The sequence below is a fragment of the Mytilus californianus genome, unplaced genomic scaffold, assembly GCF_021869535.1.
Source record: "Mytilus californianus isolate M0D057914Y unplaced genomic scaffold, xbMytCali1.0.p SCAF_10, whole genome shotgun sequence".
In the NCBI taxonomy this organism is placed as follows: domain Eukaryota; kingdom Metazoa; phylum Mollusca; class Bivalvia; order Mytilida; family Mytilidae; genus Mytilus; species Mytilus californianus.
The window spans coordinates 25,530,588-25,554,968 of record NW_026262582.1 but is presented as its reverse complement, the minus strand read 5'-3'; the positions used below and the strand labels follow the sequence as shown (position 1 = coordinate 25,554,968).

The 24,381-nt window shown below is 32.2% G+C and overlaps 1 protein-coding gene across 1 annotated transcript in view; it reads left to right on the top strand.

The window, feature by feature from the left end:
* Window positions 1–24,381, top strand: part of LOC127717821 (uncharacterized) — a 44,562-nt gene that overhangs the window by 9,740 nt on the left and 10,441 nt on the right. The window contains exons 4-15 of the mRNA XM_052223663.1: window positions 155–305; window positions 1,662–3,368; window positions 6,878–6,955; window positions 8,180–8,767; window positions 10,133–10,396; window positions 13,360–13,444; window positions 14,749–14,827; window positions 15,782–15,856; window positions 16,805–16,941; window positions 19,456–19,490; window positions 20,132–20,237; window positions 21,630–21,794. Of these exons, the coding sequence (XP_052079623.1) occupies window positions 155–305; window positions 1,662–3,368; window positions 6,878–6,955; window positions 8,180–8,767; window positions 10,133–10,396; window positions 13,360–13,444; window positions 14,749–14,827; window positions 15,782–15,856; window positions 16,805–16,941; window positions 19,456–19,490; window positions 20,132–20,237; window positions 21,630–21,794 (3,470 nt within the window). The remainder of the gene's footprint in view (window positions 1–154; window positions 306–1,661; window positions 3,369–6,877; window positions 6,956–8,179; window positions 8,768–10,132; window positions 10,397–13,359; window positions 13,445–14,748; window positions 14,828–15,781; window positions 15,857–16,804; window positions 16,942–19,455; window positions 19,491–20,131; window positions 20,238–21,629; window positions 21,795–24,381) is intronic.

Sequence of the window (24,381 nt, the reverse complement as noted above, 5' to 3'; positions counted from 1 at the left end):
CTTTTTATTTGCACAGCATATGACTAAATATTTTAAATGTTTTCTTTAACAATAAAACAATTAGATAACATGAATACAATTGCAATAATTCGTTAATATCGTAGAACACATTAGAAAATATGTTATTCATATATGCATATTCATTTTTCTTCAGTTTGGATCATTTGAGCATAACTCTGACATGCACCTGATAGAACCAAAAGTTCAACCAATTGACCTTGGTGATGAATGCGAACATCTTCATCGTGTTGTAAAAACGGATCATATCGATGGGGTAAAACTCGACCACCTACCTTTGACTGGAGGTAAAATGTTCTAATATTAACTAATTAAGCAAAGCGTGAACGGTTATGTGTTTATAAAGGAAAATCTATTCAAGAAATTAAGTGTTGAAACTAGTTTATAAGTACCTAATTACGTTGTAGACCTGGTTTAAGGGCGATACCCTTTAAATAAGTAAAGCGTGTGTAATAATCAGTTCAATACCGTTTCATCGGTGTCTCTAATCATTCGTGTGATACAGAACTAGAATAATCTGTGTTACCTAGAAGCTTGAAATATATTGATGTGAAAGGTTGACACACACGCACTAGTGGTTTTAAGAGTAATGTTCCTTAACAAAGGTGCATCTCCTTTGTATCAACAAAAAAAAACAAATCTTCTTTGAAATTACGATATATAATTTGCCGTTTCAGAATCTAGTGCATTCTGGGTAATATTTTCAAAATTGTACACCAAAACTTTGTGATTGGTTTAAAACGTTCTAAAAAATGAATATTCAACCAATGACGTAACGGTGTTTTCATTTTGGTGAACGAACAATGATATTACCCATAGTCCTTTAGATTCTGAAAAGGCGAATTGTAGATAGGGGTCAAGTTGATTGTCCCCTTGATTGTCCCTATCTTACATAGCCATTCAGGTCATGCCCGATCTGGTAAAATTTGGTAGGAAATAACTGACGAAGTATTATGATTTCAAAAAGGATTAATGTTATAGCGATATGCATTTGTCTATTAAAAAATGTCAAGGTTTTGGTGATTTAAAAAAATATATTATATCTTTTATAAAATATAATGTAACTTCATCCAATTACGTTCCGTATTCAAAGTTTTCGTAACCGTTAATGTTTTTATACTGTTTTAAAATATATACAAATATTTTAAAATTATGATTAAAAGCATAGAACATTTTTTCAAAATATGCAAGAATCATGAATTGGAGACACGTTTAAGTCGATAAAATTTAATATCGTCAACTCAGACGGTGGTGTTTTTACAATGGACACCATTAATTATGTCAATTTTCATAAATTCTCGGGTGATAAATTCTGTTAAAACATTAATTGCAACTGTCACATGAAGAGTTGCTTCGAACGCTGCTTTCACTGCAGTAGTATTACATATATTTCATTCTTCAAAAGAACACAAAATGTATCCCTTAACTCCGTTTTCTTAATAGAAAAGAAAAATATGGGGTATTAATCCATGACAATAGGTCAGTATATGCACAACAAAAGACACAAAAAGCAAAGGAACAGCGCTTTTATTGCTTTTCGTCATCTCTTAGTTCGCTTTCTCAATATTGTACAGATCATGTTTTACTATTCTACGATGATATATCCTTCAAATATGAACTGATCTTATGTTTTCTTTACCAAGTTAAGAACAACATAGCACCAACGTCATTACCAGCAAATATGAATCACTCAGCTCCTACGAACATTGTGACAATACCGTCGAATAAGGACAACTCAACGGCTATAAACATTGCGTCAACACCAGCGCCTAAAAACCACTCAGCTCCTGCGACCATTATGTCAACACAAGCCAATAATAACCATTCAACTCCTACGAACATTACCAAAATAACGACAAACAATGAACATCACACTCCTATGGCAATTACATCTTTACCGACAAACAGGAAACATTCACCACACAATATTAAAATTGCACCAGCGAAGAAAAAACATAGAGGTTCTATGAAAATTAAATCTGTGCCGGCAGAAAAGAAAATTGCATCACCTAAGGAAAGGGCACCAATACAAGCAAAACACCCCATTCCTAAGAAAATTACATCCATACCAGCAAAGAATAAACGTCCAAAAAGTAAATCACTACCAGTGAAAAATAAAATCCCTACACCTAAGAAAATCACATCCATACCAGCAAAGACAAAACAAAGCACTCCAAAAACAATTACATCAGAAAAAAATAAGAAGAAACGTACAGCTCCAAAATTTAAATCAATACCAATGAAAAAGAAACACCGTACAGCTAAGAAAATCACATCAAAGCCAGCAAAGAAAAAACACAGCACTCCAAAGAAAACTACATCAGAAAAAGATAAGAAAAAAAGTCTAGCTCCAAAAATCAAATCAATACGAATGAAAAAGAAACTTCTGACACTTAAGAAAATCACATCGATATCAGAAAAGACAAACCATCGTACTCCAAAGAAAATTCCATCATTACAAACTAAGAAGAAACGTCCAGCCCCCCAAATTAAATCAATACGCGTGAAAAATAAAATCCCTACACCTAAGAAAATCACATCGATACCAGCAAAGAAACAACAAAGCGCTCATAAGAAAATTACATCAGAACAAGATGAGAAGAGACGTCCAGCTCCACAAAATAAATCAATACCAACGAAAAAGAAATATCCTACACCTAAGGAAATCACAGCAATACCAGCAAAGAACAAACACAGCACTTATACGAAAATTACACCAAAACAAGCTAAAAAGACAAATCCAGCCTTAAAGATTAAATCAGTACCTTTGAAAAAGAAAGACCCTATCCCTAAGGAAATCACATCATTACAAACAAAGAAAAAACACAGCACTCCTGACAACATTACATCAGGACTAGCTAAGACAAAACGCCCACCTGCAAACATTAAATCAATAACCGCGAAAAGGAAACACCGCACTACTATGAAAATCTCATCTTTATCAGAAAAAGAGACACATCCCACTCCCAAAAGACGTACATCTTTACCAGCAAAGAAAAAACGTCCAGTTTTAAAAAATGCATTAATAACAATGAAAAAGAAACAACCAACACCAAAGAAAATCACACCAATACCAGCAAAGAAAATAACATTAATACCAGCAAATGAAAAACACAACACTCCTAAGAAAATTACACCAGTAAAACCCAAGAAGAAAAGTCAAGCTTCGAAGGAAATTACATCAAAGAAGAGCGAAAATCCTTCACCTGATGACATTATACAAATACAAGTAAAGAAAAGCTCTACTTCTGACAACATTAAATCAATACCAGAGAGAAGACGTCCATCTAAGTTTCCATCAAAAACCACCAAAGGTCTACACAGAAACCGTACATTCAAGCCGAAAGCAGGTAACATATAGATAAAGTAAATATAAATAACGCATAGCTGAGAGGGTGATAGAGCAGATTGTTACCCTGAGAAAACATTGTCAACTGACGCGAAGCCAAGGTTGACAATGTCTTTTGAGGGGTAACAACCTGCTCTATCATCCACTCAGATATGTGTTATTTAATTCATTATTCTGAATGTTCTGTTATTACTGTCTATTAAATTTCAAATCCAAAGTAATAAAGTATGTCGTCTTGTACATAACAATCATCCGTATTTATTAAAGCGCACACTTGAGCAAGCGTCTCCGGGAAGGGTAATATAGTATTTGCTATGGAATAGAGTAAATTGTCTCCCTCGTATTAACCAATCAAAATCTGTCATTTTGACATGAAGTATAATAAATATAAATATGTATTATCAGTACTGCAACGTATTTTCAATCTACTGACTTACTGTTAAAAACAATAATGAAATTCTAGAATCAGCTAACTCTTAAATCATATTATCGAGGAACTGTCAACAAGTTAATGTTTGTTTTATTCTCTGCTGTAAAAAAGCTTTATATCTCATTTATTAATATTAAGTTTAACGAGTTTTGTACGCATACACATGTCATAAAATTGAAAACTACCACTCAGTGACGAATATTTTGTCTTAATTAAACCATTACACTACAGACGTAATACGTTCGTCATATAAATTAAACATCGTTTTTTTCATTTCAATATAACCCATGCATTACATCTCTTTTATAAATTACTTAAATATTCATAATATGATTAATAAAGATCAGAATGATTATATTGTATTCATTGCTACTTGTTCTGATGGTAGGATTGGACGAATTGTGATTTTTCGAAATCGGTTAACAGATGTTGCACGCGAAACCGAGCTCGATAAAATATCTCTGAAACAACAACCACGTCGAAACAAAACTCGATTTGTTATTCGATTTTACTGTTCAGTTAGGAATTGAAATCGGTAGAAATCTGGAGACATTAAGTTTTATATAGAAGGTTCAGATTCCTAGTTCTTTAATCTTCTTCCATTAAAACCAATCATTATTAAGTAATAAGTTGTTTTCCTCTTTGTCAGCAGTTGTGTTTGCTGTAAATTATGAAAATTTTGCAATGTGTTTATTTTGTCCCCAATATAATTATCCAAAACAATAAAAAGTTGCATTTTAAACTTTGATAGCATTAAACGTATGAAGTATTGACTTGAATCGCAATAATAAGTCTCGACATTTTGTCCATTCTCCAAATTCGCAAAATAAATGATATAAAAAAAACTGTATTTACAGTAACACTTTAACTTATAAATTACAAAAAAAAGTATTTTTTAATGAACTTTCATACCACACGTATTAAACTAGGTATTATTTTTTAGAATTTGATTATCAGTTTTATCTAATAACTTTTGTGTGGAAATGTTATGCCACATTAACCTCATAAACACGACAACATTTGCATATTTGACCTTCACTTGCCAATTCAAAAACATATTTTTCAGGTAAAGAAATATAATTCATAAAAGATATTACCTCACATCAGCATTTTTGCTTAAATAATTTCTTTCTTTATTATAGGTTATTGCTCATATATTGATAATATAATAATCCTTAAATATGGCTATTATCTGCTTCTGTACTTTGTCTATAGAGTGTCTATATGCCATTTTGTGTTTCTTTGTGGAAATAGTTATTTGTTTTTATACTGATTAAGATTATATTACAATGTTGACTGCTGTAATCCAATTTTTGACATTTTTACCTATTAGGTCTATTTGTTTTGCTCACACATTGTTGTAAATATAATGATATTCTTTGAGACTGTCGTACAAGTGAGAGGTTTAGCTAGCTATAAAACCAGGTTTAATCCACCATTTTTGACATAAGGAAATGCTTGTACCAAGTCAGTAATATGACAGTTGTTTCCATTCGTTTGATGTATTTGAGCTTTCGATTTTGCCATTTGTTAATGGACTTTCAATTTTGAATTTCATTTGGAGTTCGGTATTTTTGTTATTTTACTTTTTATTAAGCAGTTTTGTATTATTTCCTTTAATATAAAAAAAAGAAAATGGCGAAAAGCAAATTAGTAAGACATTTTCTTACAATGGTACCAGTGGGTTATCGGATTTATCGGCGAGGACTTTAAAATTGATAATTTAACTAACGAGATTGGATAAATCCGATAATCCACGAGTAACTATGTAAGAATCTGAATCTGTTTCTCTAATGATTATCAAATCAATTTGAATTGAATGATTGGTAATTGCTTTACGCCTCATCAGCACAAAAGCTATATCGCGGCGAGGACCAAAAAAATCAATTTAAAAAGGAAAGCGTTAAATTGCCACAGAAAATATATATATATATCTGCTCATACTGATTGTTTGATATTGTTTACGAAATGTTTCCTTATGTAAAAGTAATATTTATATTTCTAGTATTTAATCAACATATTTTAGAAAATGTAGAAATATTATAAGCAAATAGGAAATCATATTGAGCAAACATCTAACTTATTACTATGAATGATTGATTGATGTTTGCGTTACGTCCAGTCAAAAATATTTCATGCATGTTCAAGACGAGAACAAATTAACAATAAATACAATAGGTAGGTCCTTTAATAGAGGCCGTCCGGGATGAAAATCGGGGAAATTTGGACTGCCACTGGAGAAGGAGGTATATTGGATAATTACAAAAAAATTGCCTTGCAACAGGCCACCTACCGACTATGACTGGTTATTCCTGAGAATGGTCAACAGTGTCAGTGATTTTAAGACATTGATCAAACTTTTAGAGATGGAGGTAATGTTTAAATGTATCGTTTAAAGCGATGAAGTCCAAGTATTTTAAAAAGGGAAGTGTAGGGTACTCTGGAAGGTAGTCTATTTGCCTAAGTAAAATTACAAAAATACCGAACTCCAAGGAAATTCAAAAAAGAAAGTCCCTTATCAAATATAAAAATTAAAAGCTGAACACATCATACGAATGTAATAAGATCTTTTATTTGTCTCCCTTAGGAGGGACATAAATTTTAATTGACAATGGTGAGCTAGCGGAAAGAGAATAATTATCAGTGCGTAATGTATGTAACTTTTAAGTATTTCAAATCTTTTAATAACGCTTAAATTTTTGTTTAACTTAAAAAATTTGATACCAGCAGTTTGATGTATCTGTCACTGAAAATTGGTAGAAACGCCGATATATCACTTTCGACTTATCATGGTTTGCGTGAGCAGAGGCCAAAATTGTCTGGTATAAAACCAGTCTACAAAGGGTAGCAGTTGGTGTTAAAAGTGTGTAATAACAGAATCAAATCGGTAATTAGCAATAGACTGATAAAATGTATCAAAAATTGGAGGGATTGGTTCACCCTCTTTGTTGAAGGCCTTGTGTTTAACTATAGATGTCATGATATCTTAGTTGTTCTGTGTTTGTGTTATTTTTGGTAGGTTACTATTAAATTGACTAATAATAAAACTTCCTTATATTCATATCATTATTGGCTTTCAGACATGTCAGAAACTATATCATCACCTACGCATTTTACCCGAAAACATAGACGTAGAAAGTTCAGAAAAATCAAAGCAGGTATATAAGCAATTCATAATTAATTGGATAAATATATACTCTGTGGTAATAGCTATATTGTATTAATTATCTCCAAAGAAGGGGACACTGTATTTTATACTTTATTAATCCTTTCTAATATGTCACTTTATTACCTGTACATTAAAAATGTTGTATCCTAAAACGTTGCTGTGGTTGATAATTTGAAACATGTATTACCGGATGAGAACCAGAAGGTTATTGGTACATGTCTGGTTTACTTATCATTATACGTTTCTTATGTTTCTGTAATCAGATATACACATTTGCGAGAATTAGTATGATACCGTGTAATGTGTAACGAAATAAAAAAAGAATAAAAAGAACAAAAATTGCGGAAAAATATATAAAGGCGCCATGTTGTCGCCTCCATGTAATTGAAAATTATTCTGTGCCTTAGTGTAAAGACCAAAATCGCCCCTTCTACCTTTTCTACTCGTTTATCAAGCATATGTTTGATTCCCTGTCCTTATTGGAATAAAAATTGATATTGTAAATTTTATGACTACTACTGGGTAGAAACCGGTGTTGATGGACTGTTAATTTCAGGGGTTCTCTCCAGCCTAGTAGCCAGTACTTGGGTATTGGCATGAAATTACGTCAACCATTATAGTTTTATTAAAATTTGTTGCAATGTAATTTTGAAAATTCGCTAGAATTAAGGATCGTTTCTCTGTCATGCGTAGGTTTAATTTCATGTCCAGGTTTTGTCTTTACTTTTGGTTCGTATTGGTTGCATCAGCATTTTAACGTTTGCATTAAGATTTGATTGTTTTTGATTTGATTGTTTTTAATATTTTGGATTCCGTCGTCACTGAAGAGACATTAATTATCGAAAAGCGCATCTGATGCAATTATATATGTAACGCCAATGGTATTAACGTCAGCAACGGATAACTTAGACAAAGGATTTAATGAAATCACACATAGTCAAATAAACGCAATTGATATTTCAAAGCACACATGCTAACATATGCTTTCTTCAAATTGATATTGATGCTGTATCAAATTTAATGAAAAAAAACAAACGTAGTTTTCTAAGCGTAAAGAAGCAACTTTAATTTTTATGTGATATTTCAGTAATCTTTTTTAATTCATGCTATTAACATGTATTTGATGATTTGTTGATTTTTGTCAAATCTGTAGTTTTGTGATGTTGAATTATATTTGTATTCGATAATTTCTAAGCATATATATTATTGATAGGTCCAAGACGCATAAAGAGGCCCAAAAAGAAAAGAATTTCTGCAAAGAATGTTGCAACTAAATATAAAAGACCTCGATCTTCATTCAGAAAGAATCAGAAGAGACTTAAAAAACAACTGTCACAAAACCCTGATATTTCCATTAATAAACGAAAAAGAAAGAAGCATCAATTTACAAAAGTATCAGAAAATATAAATAACGATCGGAGTTTAGCTGCAGACCATCTAATAAAAGATACCTCTAACATAATAAATGACGCAGATGTTTCAACACATCATTTAGTGACAACTGGAGTAAGAGAGCAACATTCAAAAGAAACCCAAGGACTTAAGAAAAACAAAGAAAATGCAGTTCCTCAGCTGCTGAATGAATCCAATACGTCCCATGACAACGAGGAAATGGATAAATTACAAGAAATTAATAAACCATTCTTGGAAAACAAAACAATACAGCCACATCATATGTTTACTGAACCAAATCTTTCAACACAAACTCCGCAACCTGAACAGTTCGAAAAACCAAATTCAAAAGCATGGGCCAGTATTCCAGGTTTAAAGATACCGATTGATGATGTAATATTACCATTTGGTAGGTATCCTCTATTTACTAACGTAAAATTATTATCAAATACTGTATGTCGTCTTATATCTATTTAATGGTACCAATTCATAAAAAAATTTATATGGAAAATTATCTACCAAAGTCAATAAGACTAGGATCTAAACAACGTCAGGTCACTGTACCTTTTTACAGTTGTTTAGACTATAACTGTGCACTAAAAGTATTATATTGCTCGGTATCAGACTGAAGTGCGTGAAAAACTTACCAAATATACACCAAGCAAACATAATTTATTCGGTTACTACAATTTTGTTGTGGATTAAAAACTGCAATAATTATTGCCTGACGAGTTCTCTGGTCACCATCACAAACTTGTCAAAAGTTTCAGTTTAGAATTATTAGGGAGCGACGAAACACTGTTACACATAGTAAATCATCTATATGTGATAAGTTATAATGCATTTAAAATTGGAGAAGCGACTCGTTTGGAATGTCTTTCATTGACCCGACAAAAATCTACAAAGCACGTAAAGTGTATTAAGTACCTAGTAAAAAAAATCACTTATAAGAGCATATTTCTTAAATCCCATAGATTCGCTGTCGTCCAACTTACCACTGAATATGTCACGAGCATCATGACGGGTGCGACTGGTGATGTAGGATATGCTTACTCTTTCGACGCATCCGATAACACTCCCGGTTGTTTGTGGATTTTGTTCTTATGTATTATGTGTAGTATATAGCTTGTTTTAGCGTCTTTTTCGACTTCTGTTTTTTGGGGTTTTTTTTTTATCGTCCCCTCACCTCCTTCAACAATTATATGGTTTTAACAATTTCAAATGGAAGTGCAATGGTTTAAAAAGTGTTGCACATAAATTAGGAAATGCTTATTGTGTCACCACAACTAGTCTCATTTGAGTATAGACTATTCCGACAGTTCTCACTCCTATACTCTTCAAATAATTTTGACTTTTATATAATCAGTATGCCAGTTTCGTGTATATTAAGTTGACAAAACTAAATCAAGTCAAGACCATGGAAATTCCTTCAATAATTAACATTAACCAACATCACACGGACAGCTGAAGACAAACCCCATGAAGTACAGATCTATATACAAGTAAAAAGCAGCATAACATTCCCAAACAAAAAACTGTGAAATATTAAACAAGCAACAATGGAACCATAAATAATTTGTATTGATTTTTTAATACCACGTGTTTAAATTCGAGCGACATTGATGAGCCTTATGTGGATGAAATACGCACCAGGCGTACAAAATAATAAGCCTGATTTCTTTGAAGATTTTTTTTCTGGTTCTTGACAAATTCAATGCAATAAAAGTACGTGAATATCATTTTGAGATGACATTATACTGATGATATATTGTAGACAAACCTTTGCCAATCATCGACAAACAGATATCTGGCAATGAAGAAAGAAAATACAAAACATTTTATCCAAAATCAAAAATAAAAGGAGTTCATCATTTTGGAAAATTTAGAGATGTTGTAAATACCATGTGGTCTGGAAATACGTTTGACAGAGAGCATGGCGGCATCTTGGAAAATTCTGATTCGTTATCTAAGTCTGAATTGAATTCAGAAAGAGCTTCTCAAGTCGATACAAAGATAAATCGCCTAGCATCGATACTCGGTACAGTAACTTATATCTTATGGTACCTTTTGAATAATGTAATGAACTTCACTTGTTGATCAGTAAGAATTGTTATTTATACGGTGTATATGTATCTCAAATTATTTACTGAAAGAGTTTAATAACATGAGTAAGGTTACCCTTTGGTTTATTTCCTATTATACAAACACTTTGAACCGTAACAACTTTTTAGATGATTATTCAATCAACACAAAATAATGTATATTGTTTTTAGATCAATCATTGCTGAAATAGTCTGATAAATTATACCAAAAAACTATTTTGAACAAATATTTGAAACATATTACAATACACAACATTTTTAAATTCCTATTATCCCAGTGTGTAAAAAGTCGAATTTCAAATGTTAACTACATTTTAGCCGATCTTTAGAATTGTATGTATACATTTCTTGTCATTTAATGCCTAGTGAAATCTTTAAAAAAAAATTGCAATACTTAAAATTTTTGAACCAACAAGTATTTAGTTTCGTTAGACAGATGGACAGAAAAAAATATTATCCACAAATTAATGCGAAAAAATATTCATATAAATTTTGTGCCCGATTTAGTGCTGTAAATTTAGGTTTGTCGGTTTATTTTATAGATTCGTATATACTAATAACATGAAATATGAAAACTTTGACCCAACAAAATTACCAAGGATTTGAAAAAAAGATACATTGTATTCATCATACGTACATGCCATATTAATGTCGCTTGTAAATAAAGGTTTATCAAACAAGAGGAAAAGATAAGTTGAAGAGAAACTGACAACGCCATGACAATAACAAAAAACGGACCACGACGAAAAGAAAACATATTAAGAGTGTAACAGATCGTCATTGAACGCTATTTATTGTAACTTGTGGATAGCTTTTCTTAAAAAGAACACGGATTTGTTCCGTACAATTTGAAACTTGACCAGGAAGGTCAAAATTTTGATAAGTAGTACCAGGAATCGATTGTTCTTACACTCACTTATATATCTGATAAATGATGAAGATAAAACAAATACTGGCATGTCATATATTCAGATCCATCTCTTATGCGTCGTTTACCTTGACGAGTTTTACAAACACTAAATGGATGTCACTGCTTGTCGACGTTTTGTTCACGAGGGTATTACTTGCCCAGTAGTCGACACTTAGGTGTTGACATGAAATATCATTGATATGTGCATTTCCTGTAAATTTACTGTTGATAAAATATTGAATACACTAGAATTTACAAAGCCGTATTGAGAAAAGTACACCAGAGTATGTTGATGCTTAGAAAAATGTTTGTGTTTATTACAAAGATAGTTATTGACGTAAAAGAGTCTAATAGTTTCATGTTTTAGCAATATTAAGATATAGTTAAACGAACAAATTTAATCACAAATATTGATAATAATAATATCATTAACGGTGCCAGTTATACTGAATCGGGTGCACATTTCCCAAACAACATCGTTTTTGTGTGTAAATATCATTACATAAACTGCTTGATAAATGCATTAGGTATTGACAATTCGTTTGGAAACTCAACATATACCCTCACGACACTTACCAAAGAGGAAATTCTGGATAATCATAGGTCTGTTCTATGTTCCTTTGGAATTTCAACCAAAGATGAAGAACTGGATCTCCCTTCACTGTATTGGATACCTAAACTACACAAGTGTCCTTACAAACAACGGTATATTGCTGGGTCTTCTAAGTGCTCCATGAAACCTCTTTCTAAATTATTAACATCTATTTTATCAGCAATCAAAGCCGGGCTCCAAAGTTATTGTGAAACTGCCTATTCTAGAGGTGGCGTGAATCAGATGTGGACACTAAAAAATTCCAAAGATCTTTTAGAGTACATACAATCTAAGACTCTCTCATCTTGCAATAGTATTAAAACATTTGACTTTTCTACATTATACACAAGTATTCCCCATTCCAAACTAAAAGACAAATTGAAAGAGTTGGTATTACGTTGTTTCATTAAAAAGAATGGCGAACGTTGATACAAGTATCTTGTCTTGGGGAGGGATAAATCCTACTTTGTAAAGAATCACTCTGATTCAATCAAAAAATTCTCTGAAACTGACATTATCAAGATGCTTGATTTCTTGATTGACAACATATTTGTTACGTTTGGAGGACATGGCGTTGTCATTTGTTTTCGATCTATGAGTTTGACTGTCCCTCTGGTATCTTCCGTCCCTCTTTTTTCGACGATTAATGTCTGATCAGTGAAGGCCTAAAATATTTGAATTCAAAACCGAATATTAACGTTGAAATGCTGATCAAACCATATAGGACCTGAATTATAGCAAAATCAAATGTCCTTTTAATATGCAGTTTTATTTTTATTTATTTTTTGTATCTGTTTGACGTAAGACCAAATTCCCTTTTTTCGGAGGGAACCTTACAATTAGTTTTTGGTATAAAAATCAAGAAGTATTTTTATCTAACAAATCATTGATATAAAAGTAATTGCATATATCAGCATTCATATTTTTGATTGAGTCTACCATATTTGCGCAATGATTTCAAACGTCATGCAATAAATGCAAATTTTTTTAATAAAAAAAGGGACCAAAATAGCCTCATTTTGAAATTTTGTTTTTAATATTATGATATGAAGAGTTACATAGAAAATCTTGTGCTAAAAAAAAAACAATGTCAAAGATGCCTGTGTAAGTAAAATATCTTTTAAGGTAAGGCAGTCGCGCAAATCTGATGTTTTTGAAAAATACTTGTAAAATTGCCATTTTAAATGAAGTTTGTCAATTTCAACATGTTTCTGACTTCAAAGTGACATCATATCTTATAGTTTTGTTTTAATATCTCTAGTTTATAAATTCCTTTTCACTCATCCAAAGTACTAAGACTATACTCCTTCTCAAGGAATTGAAAAATTTAGCTTTTTTTTCAATTCAGAGGCTCTCATCAGATCTCCTCCTCTCATTAAATAAAAGTTTATTTTCAGGTCAGTCTAATCACAGAAGGAAAAGAGCCACTGGAAGCTACAATGTGGAAGTATTTGTCATAATTGACTTCCCAATATATAACTTGTAAGTGAGTATAACTTCCAAAAGCTAAACTCTTTGAATTGAAACGTGTGCTACCAATTTAGTGATCACAACATGTGTTTCTTGAATAGCCTTCATCAGGTACTACCCAAATCAAAATTTATGGAAGCAAACACAGAAAAAAAAGTCTTTGAACATCTAAAATGGATGGGTCTGAATAAAACAACCGAGACATACTAAAGTCCACTTAGTTTGTCAATGTTGCAAGAAAATTAATATCAAAGGAAGATGAAAAACAAAGAGCACCATTCCAAAGAAAAAGAAAAAAGAAAAAATCTTATATTACTTGAGTTATGTATTGCTTTTAAGGATGAAGTCAGGTGAAATTAAAAAAATCTGGAATTCAAAATTGATACTATAAATCAGAAGAGCATTAGTTAAGGAACAAAATAAGCTAAAACCATTGATAGGTTATGGAACTCCTTTTCAAAATATTTAATTTTGAAAAATGGCGGGAAAAGGCTGACTCGGGCTTTTTACCTTATATTTAGCATTGGCATTATTTGGGTCTTAAATCGTAAGAAAAGAAATCTAGAATCTGCTTAAATTTTGATAATGACCTTTTTATGAGCTATTGAAGTCTTATATAAAAGCAAAAGTGGATGATATGGGGCAAAATATTTTACCCGGTATCGTAGAAAAAACCCAAGGAGTCCGAACATCTGACAAAAAATCCTAAACCTGACATGAATACATCCTTAAGTTGATGTTTTGTGTTAGTCAAATGATTCAAACATGATAAACTTTTGTGTGTAAATTTGTATTATAGTTATGAAAATTAAGGATATAAAATAACTGAAATGGAATGTCGATAAAACATGCTGGTTTTTAATCAGATTTGATTTTTAATATTGTGATTTGTGCAAGTAAAATGATATTATCATAACTGAATTTCCATTTTAAATTCTCATTCTTGAAAAAGAATTTATCATGTTCACCAATGACAGTTCGATTAAATAAAACTTCTGTAGAGTTACAAACAAATAACTATCAAAATAAATAATACATGTAACAAAGAAGATGTGGTATGATTGCCAATGAGACAACTCTCCACAAGAGACCAAATGACACAGAAATTAACAACTATAGGTCACCGTACGGCCTTCAACAATGAGCAAAGCCCATACCGCACAGTCAGCTATAAAAGGCCCCGAAATGACAATGTAAAAACAATTCAAACGAGAAAACTAACGGCCTAATTTATGTACAGAATGTTCAGTCAATCTTCATTGCAGTGTTTGTTCTTAAAAAAGACGCATTTTTTAATTGCTTATTTTGTGCTTTAGCTGGCTGAGGGAAGAAAATTCTAATAGCGATAGAGCACTACAACGAGTCCGAGAGTATTACACATTTTTGTTGTTAGGAGTAAGTATTCAATGGGACAAACATACACATAATTTTACAGTATGAAAAGGTTGGTTTACATTATTGAAACCCAAGCAACACAATTTTTACAAAAAAGTAGATCAAATTGCCATAAAAGAGATGCGAAAGATAACAACTGGACATTCAAACTCATATGTCCAACATAAACTGACAACGCCATGGCAAAAAAAAAACCGTAAAAAGACAAAAAATAAAACCAAACAACAATATACAAAACACAACATAAAAACTAATGACTGAACAAAACGAACCCCACTAAAAACCGGGTGTGATCTCAGGGTCTCCAGAAGGATATAAATGCTATAATCGAAGTTCAAGCTGATGACACTAAAGATTCGACAAACTTCGGAAATAGTTGAGTTTTTTTTCTATTTAATTATCAAATGAGTTATTAAAACAATATAATAAAACCAGAAATTCATTCAATTTAGAGATAACTGTATTGTATTTGAAGCTTTGATTCCGTCAGTCGATAGTTTAATTGTCGCAATTACATTCAATAATGTAGTATATGGCACTGTGAATTATTAAAACGTTTGATACGATATTTTATCGCAAATAAGCGCCTTTATAGTAACCTTCAAGTTGGTAAAACTAAATAAATCTTGAGCATAATAGGCGACTCTATAGAAATTTCAATACGTACGCTTGTGACCATAGCCTCGACAGATAACAATTGAAACCGTTTACATGTAAGAGTATAAACACCAAAAGGGCAAACATAGAACTACGGTAATCATCGACCTTGGTTTGAAACCAATTACATTTGTTTAAATTAAAATTCGGACAAGAATGCATCGAAAAATTGGTCAGAATGTGAGAACTGGCTACTTGAGGGAGATAACTCTTGTATTTTAACATGACAATTCACACTTCTTACTTCTGTATTTTTCTCCTCACCAATTTAAAATAGTTTTGTCTTATTTTTGAAAGGTAGATAACAGATTTAAGAAAATGAGTGCATCTTACAGAATTGGAGTAAACCTAGTAGGCATATATGTAGCTAAGGTGAGATATAATGTCGAAATAAAAGCACTATTTTTTCAGATTTAAGTAATATAAATGTGAAAGATAACTCACTTTGCATGTTGCCCAAAAACGATTCCTTCTTAACAGTCAGGGTTGTACTTTATTCAAAATTATCTCCCCATTACGCCAGCATATTTTTTATTTTATCATTTTAGAAAGTTCAAAATCATTTAAATAATTCTAATTAAATGTTTCGTGGAAGGGAAGACTAAAAATTTTCAGGGGTTGGAGACTAATAACCTTAGATAGCACACACAAAAAATAAAGTATAATTTATGCTTATGCACAAAAAAGATCCACTTGTATTAGCACTTACCACAATCGACTGTTTTATGAAAATTTGTCTATAATTTAAAAGTTTACAAATATCTCGAAGCTCCATTCTATAATTTAGGTAAACATGTTTATTAGGTGCATAAAATCCTAAATTATGCACCTTTATTAAACTTTTAAAGCCCATAGAAACCGATGTAAACAATTCAAATATATCGATTTGGCTTTTTTACCTTCTCTAACAAATGGTTCCATTTCTTTCGTTTAATTTCTACTGGGTGTCCGCCTGTTAGATATGCGCTACGTCGGTTTCTTTTTTTTTTTTCATTTTAACAGTAACAAATATCAAGTAGTATTAAACAAAAACGGTTTATTTAGTTGTCTGTTTACAGATTGTCGGTGGTGAAACATTCATTTTAATATACGAAATGAAACCTTGTAACAGGACCACGTGTTATCTAATGCTATATCATGTTTAATTTATAACGAAGGCGTTTTATCTCAGTTATATTTAAAAAAAGGATATGAAACCTTTTAACATCACCACGTGTTAACTTTGTTGCCATATGCAGTGTTATGGCATGTATTATTTATAACAAAGATGTATTTTCTCAGTAAAATTTCAAAATTTGAACTTGTGTAATACTTTTCCAGAGGTCATCTGATCTTAGTTTTATCCAGAACCATCTTTCAAGTGGCATTTTAAATGCTGATACCGCTCTCTCTGCGATGAAGCAATGGGTGCAGACAAATGGAATACCTAGGCACGATCATATCATGACTTTTACAAGGTGAGTAGGTTTAATATATATACAATATTAGGTCAATGTCAGAAAAATATAAACTTTTTTGTATGAGGCTGAGAAACTGGGGATGGGCGAGGTTTAATGATAGCTATTTGAATTGTAATACAAATTTCAAACTTATTTTCATCCTTAAGGATGTTCGCTACTCTGTTTCAAAATAACAAGCTTTTTAAAATACTGTTATATATTGATATTATATACATAAAGGAACTAAAAAAGCAGAAAAAAATGAAGGGTCCGTGTGCTTGTTTTTGAGATATAAGCCATTGAAAATTTGGCGGGAAATGATTCTCTAGATTTTTCATACATTCAACATTGGTACCTTTATTTCATTCAAAAACTATGAAAAAATAACAAGGATTTTATAAGATTTTCAAAGATGGCATTTTAAACTATATGTAATCAAATTATGGGAAAAAAAGTAGGGGTTAGTGTGCAAAAAATTTTTAATGGCACTACATGGATAAAACTAGAGGATTCCGAATATCTGGCAAAAATTCAAAAACAAGAGGAGCGAACATCCTTAAATGAACCCCTGATTGTGAATAAAGTGATCCATGATGAAATTGACATTGCACAAAATATAGCTTTCAAAAATTGTTACTTTATTTAGGAAATAAACACAACTAGTTGCAGTATAAAATGATATACAACCTCATCAGAGGTTGTCTTTTTTCTAATTTAAAGAGGTAGGGAGTTAATATCTTAAATACAACACTTCAGAATTATAAAAAAATACATAGCATACTGTTAACACTCATTAGTTTCATGTCGGAACTGCTTTCCGTTGGTTGTTAACTTTTGATTTTGTCAGTTTTTTTAAGGACTTCCTCTTTTTCTTTTTTCAATTTACCTTCGAGTTCGGTTTTATGTTATACTTTTGTCGCCTAATAATATGGAAATTTTATAGTATTATATCTGAATATGAAAGAACTTCGATACAGTAAAATATTTATATAATTGATATTCATGATTGCACACGTTTAACGCTGTCCAATATCTTGCTTGACCTCAGCAGTGCCTTAGTGCCACAATCATCTATTTACCTTCAAAAGGAGGAAACATATACTATTAATCATGTTTTATCTTAAGTTTAAATAGTTATCATTACAAAGAGGTCCATAAAACAAATTAAATAGAATTGAGAATGAAAAAGGGGAATGTGTCAAAGAGACAGCAACCCGACCAAAGAGCAGAAAACAGCACAAGGCCACCAATGGGTCTTCAACACAGCGAGAAAATCCAGCACCCGGAGGCGGGCTTCAGCTGGCCCCTAAACATAAATGTGTACTAGTTCATTGAAAATGGACGGCACACTAAACTCCGAAACATATGAATGAACTAAAATTAAAAAAAAACATACAAGACTAACAAAGGCCAGAGGATCCTGACTTGGGACAGGCGAAAACTGTGGCGGGTTTAAACATGTTTTGTGGGATCCCAACCCTCCCCTATACCTTTAGCCAATGTAGAATAAACAAACACACAGCAATACGCACAGTAAAACTCAGTTTAAAAAAGTCTGAGTCCGATGTTAGAATAGGTAACAGAAGAAACTAAGAAAAATGACAATGATACATAAATTAACAAAGGACTACTAGCAGTTACTAACATGCCAGCCCCCCCCCCCCCCCCCCATATTAATTCCAAAATATGCCATCTTTAATGACCTGACAACAGTATCGTAAATATATCCCTTCTGAATAAGTCTGTTTAAAGGTTTGGTTAGCTTTAGAGGTGAATGACGACATTTGTGTGCTTTGTATAGAATATTACCATAAAAAATTGGGTGTGAAATACCTGAACGTATAAAATGTCTGCATGCTGATTTATATTTACTAATGATTTCATTGTACCGATGATAAAATTTATTAAATGTTTTGACTAGTGTGTGATATCGAAAACCCTGGTGTAATAATTTTTCAGTAATACAGAGATTTCTTTCGTTAAAATCAAATACGTTGTTACATTCACGAGCGAATCGAACAAGTTGAGATATATAAAATGATTACTTTGGTGCTGTGAGCCTCTTTACTGTAAACATTCATTAAAGATGTGTTATGTTTTAGAACGTTACCGGTTCAATGCATAATATAGAATCTCCTATTTCCTCCAGAATACTGATCGAAAAGCGCTTAACGATTTAAACTAAAAATAAATGAAATGTCGTTGTTAGTATTACGTAAGTGTATACCAAGGGATCAGGGGCTGATTCAGGCGGGGGCGTGGGGGGTATGCGCCCCCCCTCCCCCCTCCCCTAAAATTTGCAAAGCATGGGTCGTCCTTAGCTTAATAAAGAATATTTCGATAATTTTACCTCAAAAATTTTTTTCGCCTAACTTAAAATCCATGTTCGTCCCTGGGGATTATACATCCCATTGTTTGACAAGTCTATTGTGTAGTTCTATTTCTAATTGTTATCGAATTTATTACTTTTGGGCTAACAAATTGGGTAAACATGTGTTCAAAAACCAGAATTCCTCTGTTTGTTTTTTTAAGGTATGACATGCGCAGTGGATCGTTCGATACGTCAGGTAAGACATTATCACGTACATAATATTTTGGTAACAGTAAAAAAGTACATTTCTTTTCTCATGTAATTATTGAGACTTAAGGATGTAGTCGTGTCAGGTTTAGGAATTTTTGTCAGATGTTCGGACTCCAAGGGTATTTTCCTACGATACAGTGTAAATTATTTTGCCCCATATCACCCACTTTTCTTTTCATATAAGACTTCAATAGATCATAAAAGGTCATTTAACAACAACAAAAAATTGAAATTAAATATCTCGAAAAGGAGTTCCATAACCTATTAATATTTTTAGCTTATTTTGTTCCTTAAGTAGTGATCTTCTGATTTAAAGTATCAATTTTGAATTCCAGAATTTTTTAATTTTACCTGACTACATACATACATCCTTAATGTTGATGCTATGAATATAATCATACTTTTTTAAATATCTAGCGTCGTTTAGATAGCAGAATGTTAAATCCAAGGATTTTAAGACTAGCCTATTTTCATTATTCTTTAAAAGATTCTGTATGAAGTCTGTTAAATACGAATAAAGGAACAAGTCTGTACATATATTCATCACAGATTTCCTTCTATACTGTACATGTATGTTAGTATACACAGAAGTGGTATTCCATACCTTTCAACCTATGTTTATTCCAGGTACTGCTTACCTGAATTCCATTTGTACTACTAGATCAAACTCTATAGTGGAAGAAAGGTTTGATTTTATTGCAGCTACAGTTGCCGCTCATGAGATTGGACATGCGTATGTTTATATAATTATTGGTGTTCTATTATCTACGAAAGCCTATTAGGGTCACAAAAAAAATATTTTTATCTCGTAATTACGAGATAAAAAATTATTATCTCGTAATTACGCGATAGTTTTCTCTTAATTACGAGATAAAAAAATTTTTTTTGTGCCCTAATAGGCTTTCGTAATTATCAACTCTTTATTGATCATTTGCATATTATCAAAACATATATGTGTTCTTGATCGAACTCCCTAAGGCAAGGTTAACCTTAGTCGAATATAAAAATAAAATATAAAGAGTGTATACATGTATGCATACAAATATCCTATTGCTCAACGTTTAAATGAGTTTATGCACAACTGGTTTTTGTTTTCCTAATTACTGCCGTCGTGCATTCATCTTAGAAGATTTTTTCGAGAAAAGGTCTTCCTTTTGCAAATTTACATTTCTATATTAACTAAAATGGTTATATTTTTATTGTTTTGAAATTACTCAGGACTTTTTTATAAGCAGCTGTCAATTGTTAGTCTGTCTGGATTAATAATAGAGATCTTTACAGCTGATTTTTAAAGACGTAAACAAATGTTAGAGCTCACTATTTCTTTAAATCTTTAAATTATCCGAAGACGTTTGATTGGACCATTTTATTATTTCCCTATGATTTGGATCTCGTTATCAGCTAATCAATTTCCAGAATTGTATAAATCATATGAATTTATTATACTTCACATTAAAATGCCATATTTTGATTGGCTGATACGAAGGTGTTAATTTACTCTATTACCCTTCATGGAGACGCTTGATCAAGTGTGCGCTTTATTAAATACGGATGGTTGTTATGTACAAGACGTCATAGTTTATTACTTTGAATTTGAAATCTAATCAACAGTAATAACAGAACATTCAGTATAATAAATTAAATAACACATATCTGAGAGGGTGATAGAGCAGATTGTTACCCCTCGAAAAGACATTGTCAACCTTGGCTTCGCCTCAGTTGACAATGTTTTTTCGGGGTAACAATCTGCTCTATCACCCTCTCAGCTATGTGTTATTTATATAATGTTAAACTTGTCAAAATAAAGACGTTGTTAATTTTTGCTCTTGAATAAAAACTATTTCGAAAAACCTTTCTAATTCAGAAAAAAAAAACACGTTGCTAGATTGCTGGCCTTTAATTGATAGCATCCTAACGACTACATGGGATCGCCTTAGCTCGCTGCTGCTTGTTGGGCATCACAGTTTTTTATTTATTCTTTTGTTTGTTTTTGTTTTGTTTTTTTGAGGGGGTACTTTTTCATTCACTTGCTTGTATTTAAGTTTATGATTTATGATCTTCTATCGAATGGTGTGTATGTAATGTGAAACCCAGTTCAGTGACGTCATATGTTTGTTTATTGCAGTTTAGGCGCAGTTCATGACGGAGATAACAACAGGTGTTCAGCATCAAGTGGATTCATTATGGTGTCCATCAGTCAGGCTTTGAGACCCCCTAACCAAAAAAGTCCATGGCAATTTTCTTCCTGTACTTCCAGGGAAATTGGTTTATACTTAGATGAGTTAAATAAGTAAGCATATAAAAAATTACTGTATAAAATAATTGAACTTAACCTTTATAAAGTTGTGTTTCCTTATTTAGTCTTAAAGGTTTTTTTTCGCATATATATTTAATTATTCCTCATGACGTAAAAAAATAATCTTTGGCATTGTTACGTAAATGATAATATACTCAGAATATAAAGAAACGCATTTTTTTTCAAAATTGTATTCGGTGTTGTTCGTGTGCTTAAGATTAATTTTTACAACAACGCTTTGGTTTGGTGTATTGAGATAAATTAAAATATTTCACGTACGAATGCAGGATATTGAACTAAAATTTCGGTCAATTTCCGATAAAGTTAAAGACAGTTTATATTGTGACCGTCATGTGCGATTTACACTGTTCTGCCTTTCTTGTCATGGATCGAATCAAATTTCGTATTCGTACCTATGGTATCCTTTGCCATTCGTGTTGCCAAGATCATGGTTGAGATTTAAATTCGGTGATTTGTCTCCCATGGCAAAACATAAGTACTGTTATTAAAGTTTGTTAGGAAATCCATGGTTACCTATAATGAAATCCATGGTTATCTATCATGTAATCCATGGTTACCTATCATGAAATCCATGGTTACCTATCATGAAATCCATGGTTACCTATCATGTAATCCATGGTTACCTATCATGTAATCCATGGTTACCTATCATGTAATCCATGGTTACCTATCATGAAATCCATGGTTACCTATCATGTAATCCATGGATACCTATCATGTAATCCATGGTTACCTATCATGAAAACCATGGTTACCTATCATGTAAGAGACCGACATTTGTCCTACTGAAACATCTCCCCTTGTTTGTCAATAGAATTAAGCATATATGGCCGCAATATATAATTGAATCATTTAATTCCTCAGACATGCACTTAGTCAGTTCTGTGGTTGACTGTCGACTTTTCGTACGCAGGCTCAAACGCTCATTTCGACGTCTCTATACGCGTGTTTGGCAAGACATCTTTGGAAAAGAAAAAGCTTCTATGAACCGAATGAAACGCCCGTTCCTCAAAGTTCAGAACTTAAACGTATGACACGAACGAATACGACCACGTATATGTACATTGTTTAAAATCAGTCTAATATGAGTTTTTTTTTACCGAATTTCACAATGGCAAAGCCAGATACGGACTGTTTAAATTTGAAATGCTCCGCAAACCTTGGATATAAGCAGCAGTGGTTGAAGCCATGACTGATATACCGAATTTTGCTATAGAAGTGATGCGTGACACGTCACTTCACGGGCGATTTTGATCTTATCAAATGGGATTTTATCTCTCATAAGGCGTGATATCGTGCTCTAGTGAGCATTGAAATTCGGGCGACCTCAGTTTGACAAGGTCTAGACTAATGGCAGCCTTTTGTTACATGTATCAGTGTCATGTCCTGGCCTATAGCGTAATTCAGAGAATACAATACAATCGCAAGTTAAACACCAATTATTTAAAACCGATAGTTTCGTGAGTGATTTAATCACAAGTTATTCATGAAATAAACTAGTATGAAGTCTTGCGAAATCACTTGGAGTCTTCGAAATTGTACCGATATTTTGCAAAGTGTATCTTTAATTTTGGACTCATATAACCGCACTTTGAAGAAAGTGATATATTCTTTTATTCCTATCTGTTCTTCCTTCTGTCCGTTATTCTATCTGTCCGTCCGTCCCATGGAATTTTCGTTACAGTGTTTTAACGAACTACAAATTAGAGCTTTCCTCAAATTTAATACTAGGTTTATATGAGCATGCTTTATTGTGTGATGCGTTTTTACTGTCGTCGCTCATCCATTGCATGTTTACCGAATACATATGGCGGGGGCATCATCAGTAAGCCGTGTCAATTTTATACAAGTGCCATTGGTTCGAATCCTAAAACATAAGGCACTAAAACTATTACATAGGGGTAATTTATGTATTTCAAGCATAAACAAGTGTTTTAAAAACCCGACTTGAAAAGCAATGTTAACTGTTGAAAATGAAATACATGTTAAATAATGTATTTCTATATAGAAATACATAAGTTTAAATAAAGATGTTTATTATTCTTAGTTTATGTCAGTCTTTTTTAGTCCAACTGTTTGATTGCAATAGTGGTAAAGATATTTTTTACTTGTCGTAATTCGAATTAAAGTTATTTCCCTTTACCACCACGTTGGAGCTCAAATTCCGCCAACAAATCAACCAAATACAGCTTATCAACAGCTATTAACTTAAAAAAAAGTTGCAATTTAAATTTCTTTTAGCCTTATAAAAAGAAGATGTGGTATGAATGCCAATGAGACAACTCTCAACAATAGACCAAATGACACAGAAATTAACAACTACAGGTCACCGTACGGCCTTCAACAATGAGCAAAGCCCATACCGCATAGTCAGCTATAAAAAGCCCCGAAATGACAAATGTAAAACAATTCAAACGAGAAAACAAACGGCCTAATTTATGTACAAAATAGTGAACGAAAAACAAATATGAAACACAGCAACAAACGACAACCACTGAATTATAGGTTCCTGACTTGGGACAGGCTCATACAGAATGTGGCGGGGTTAAATTAGTTTGAA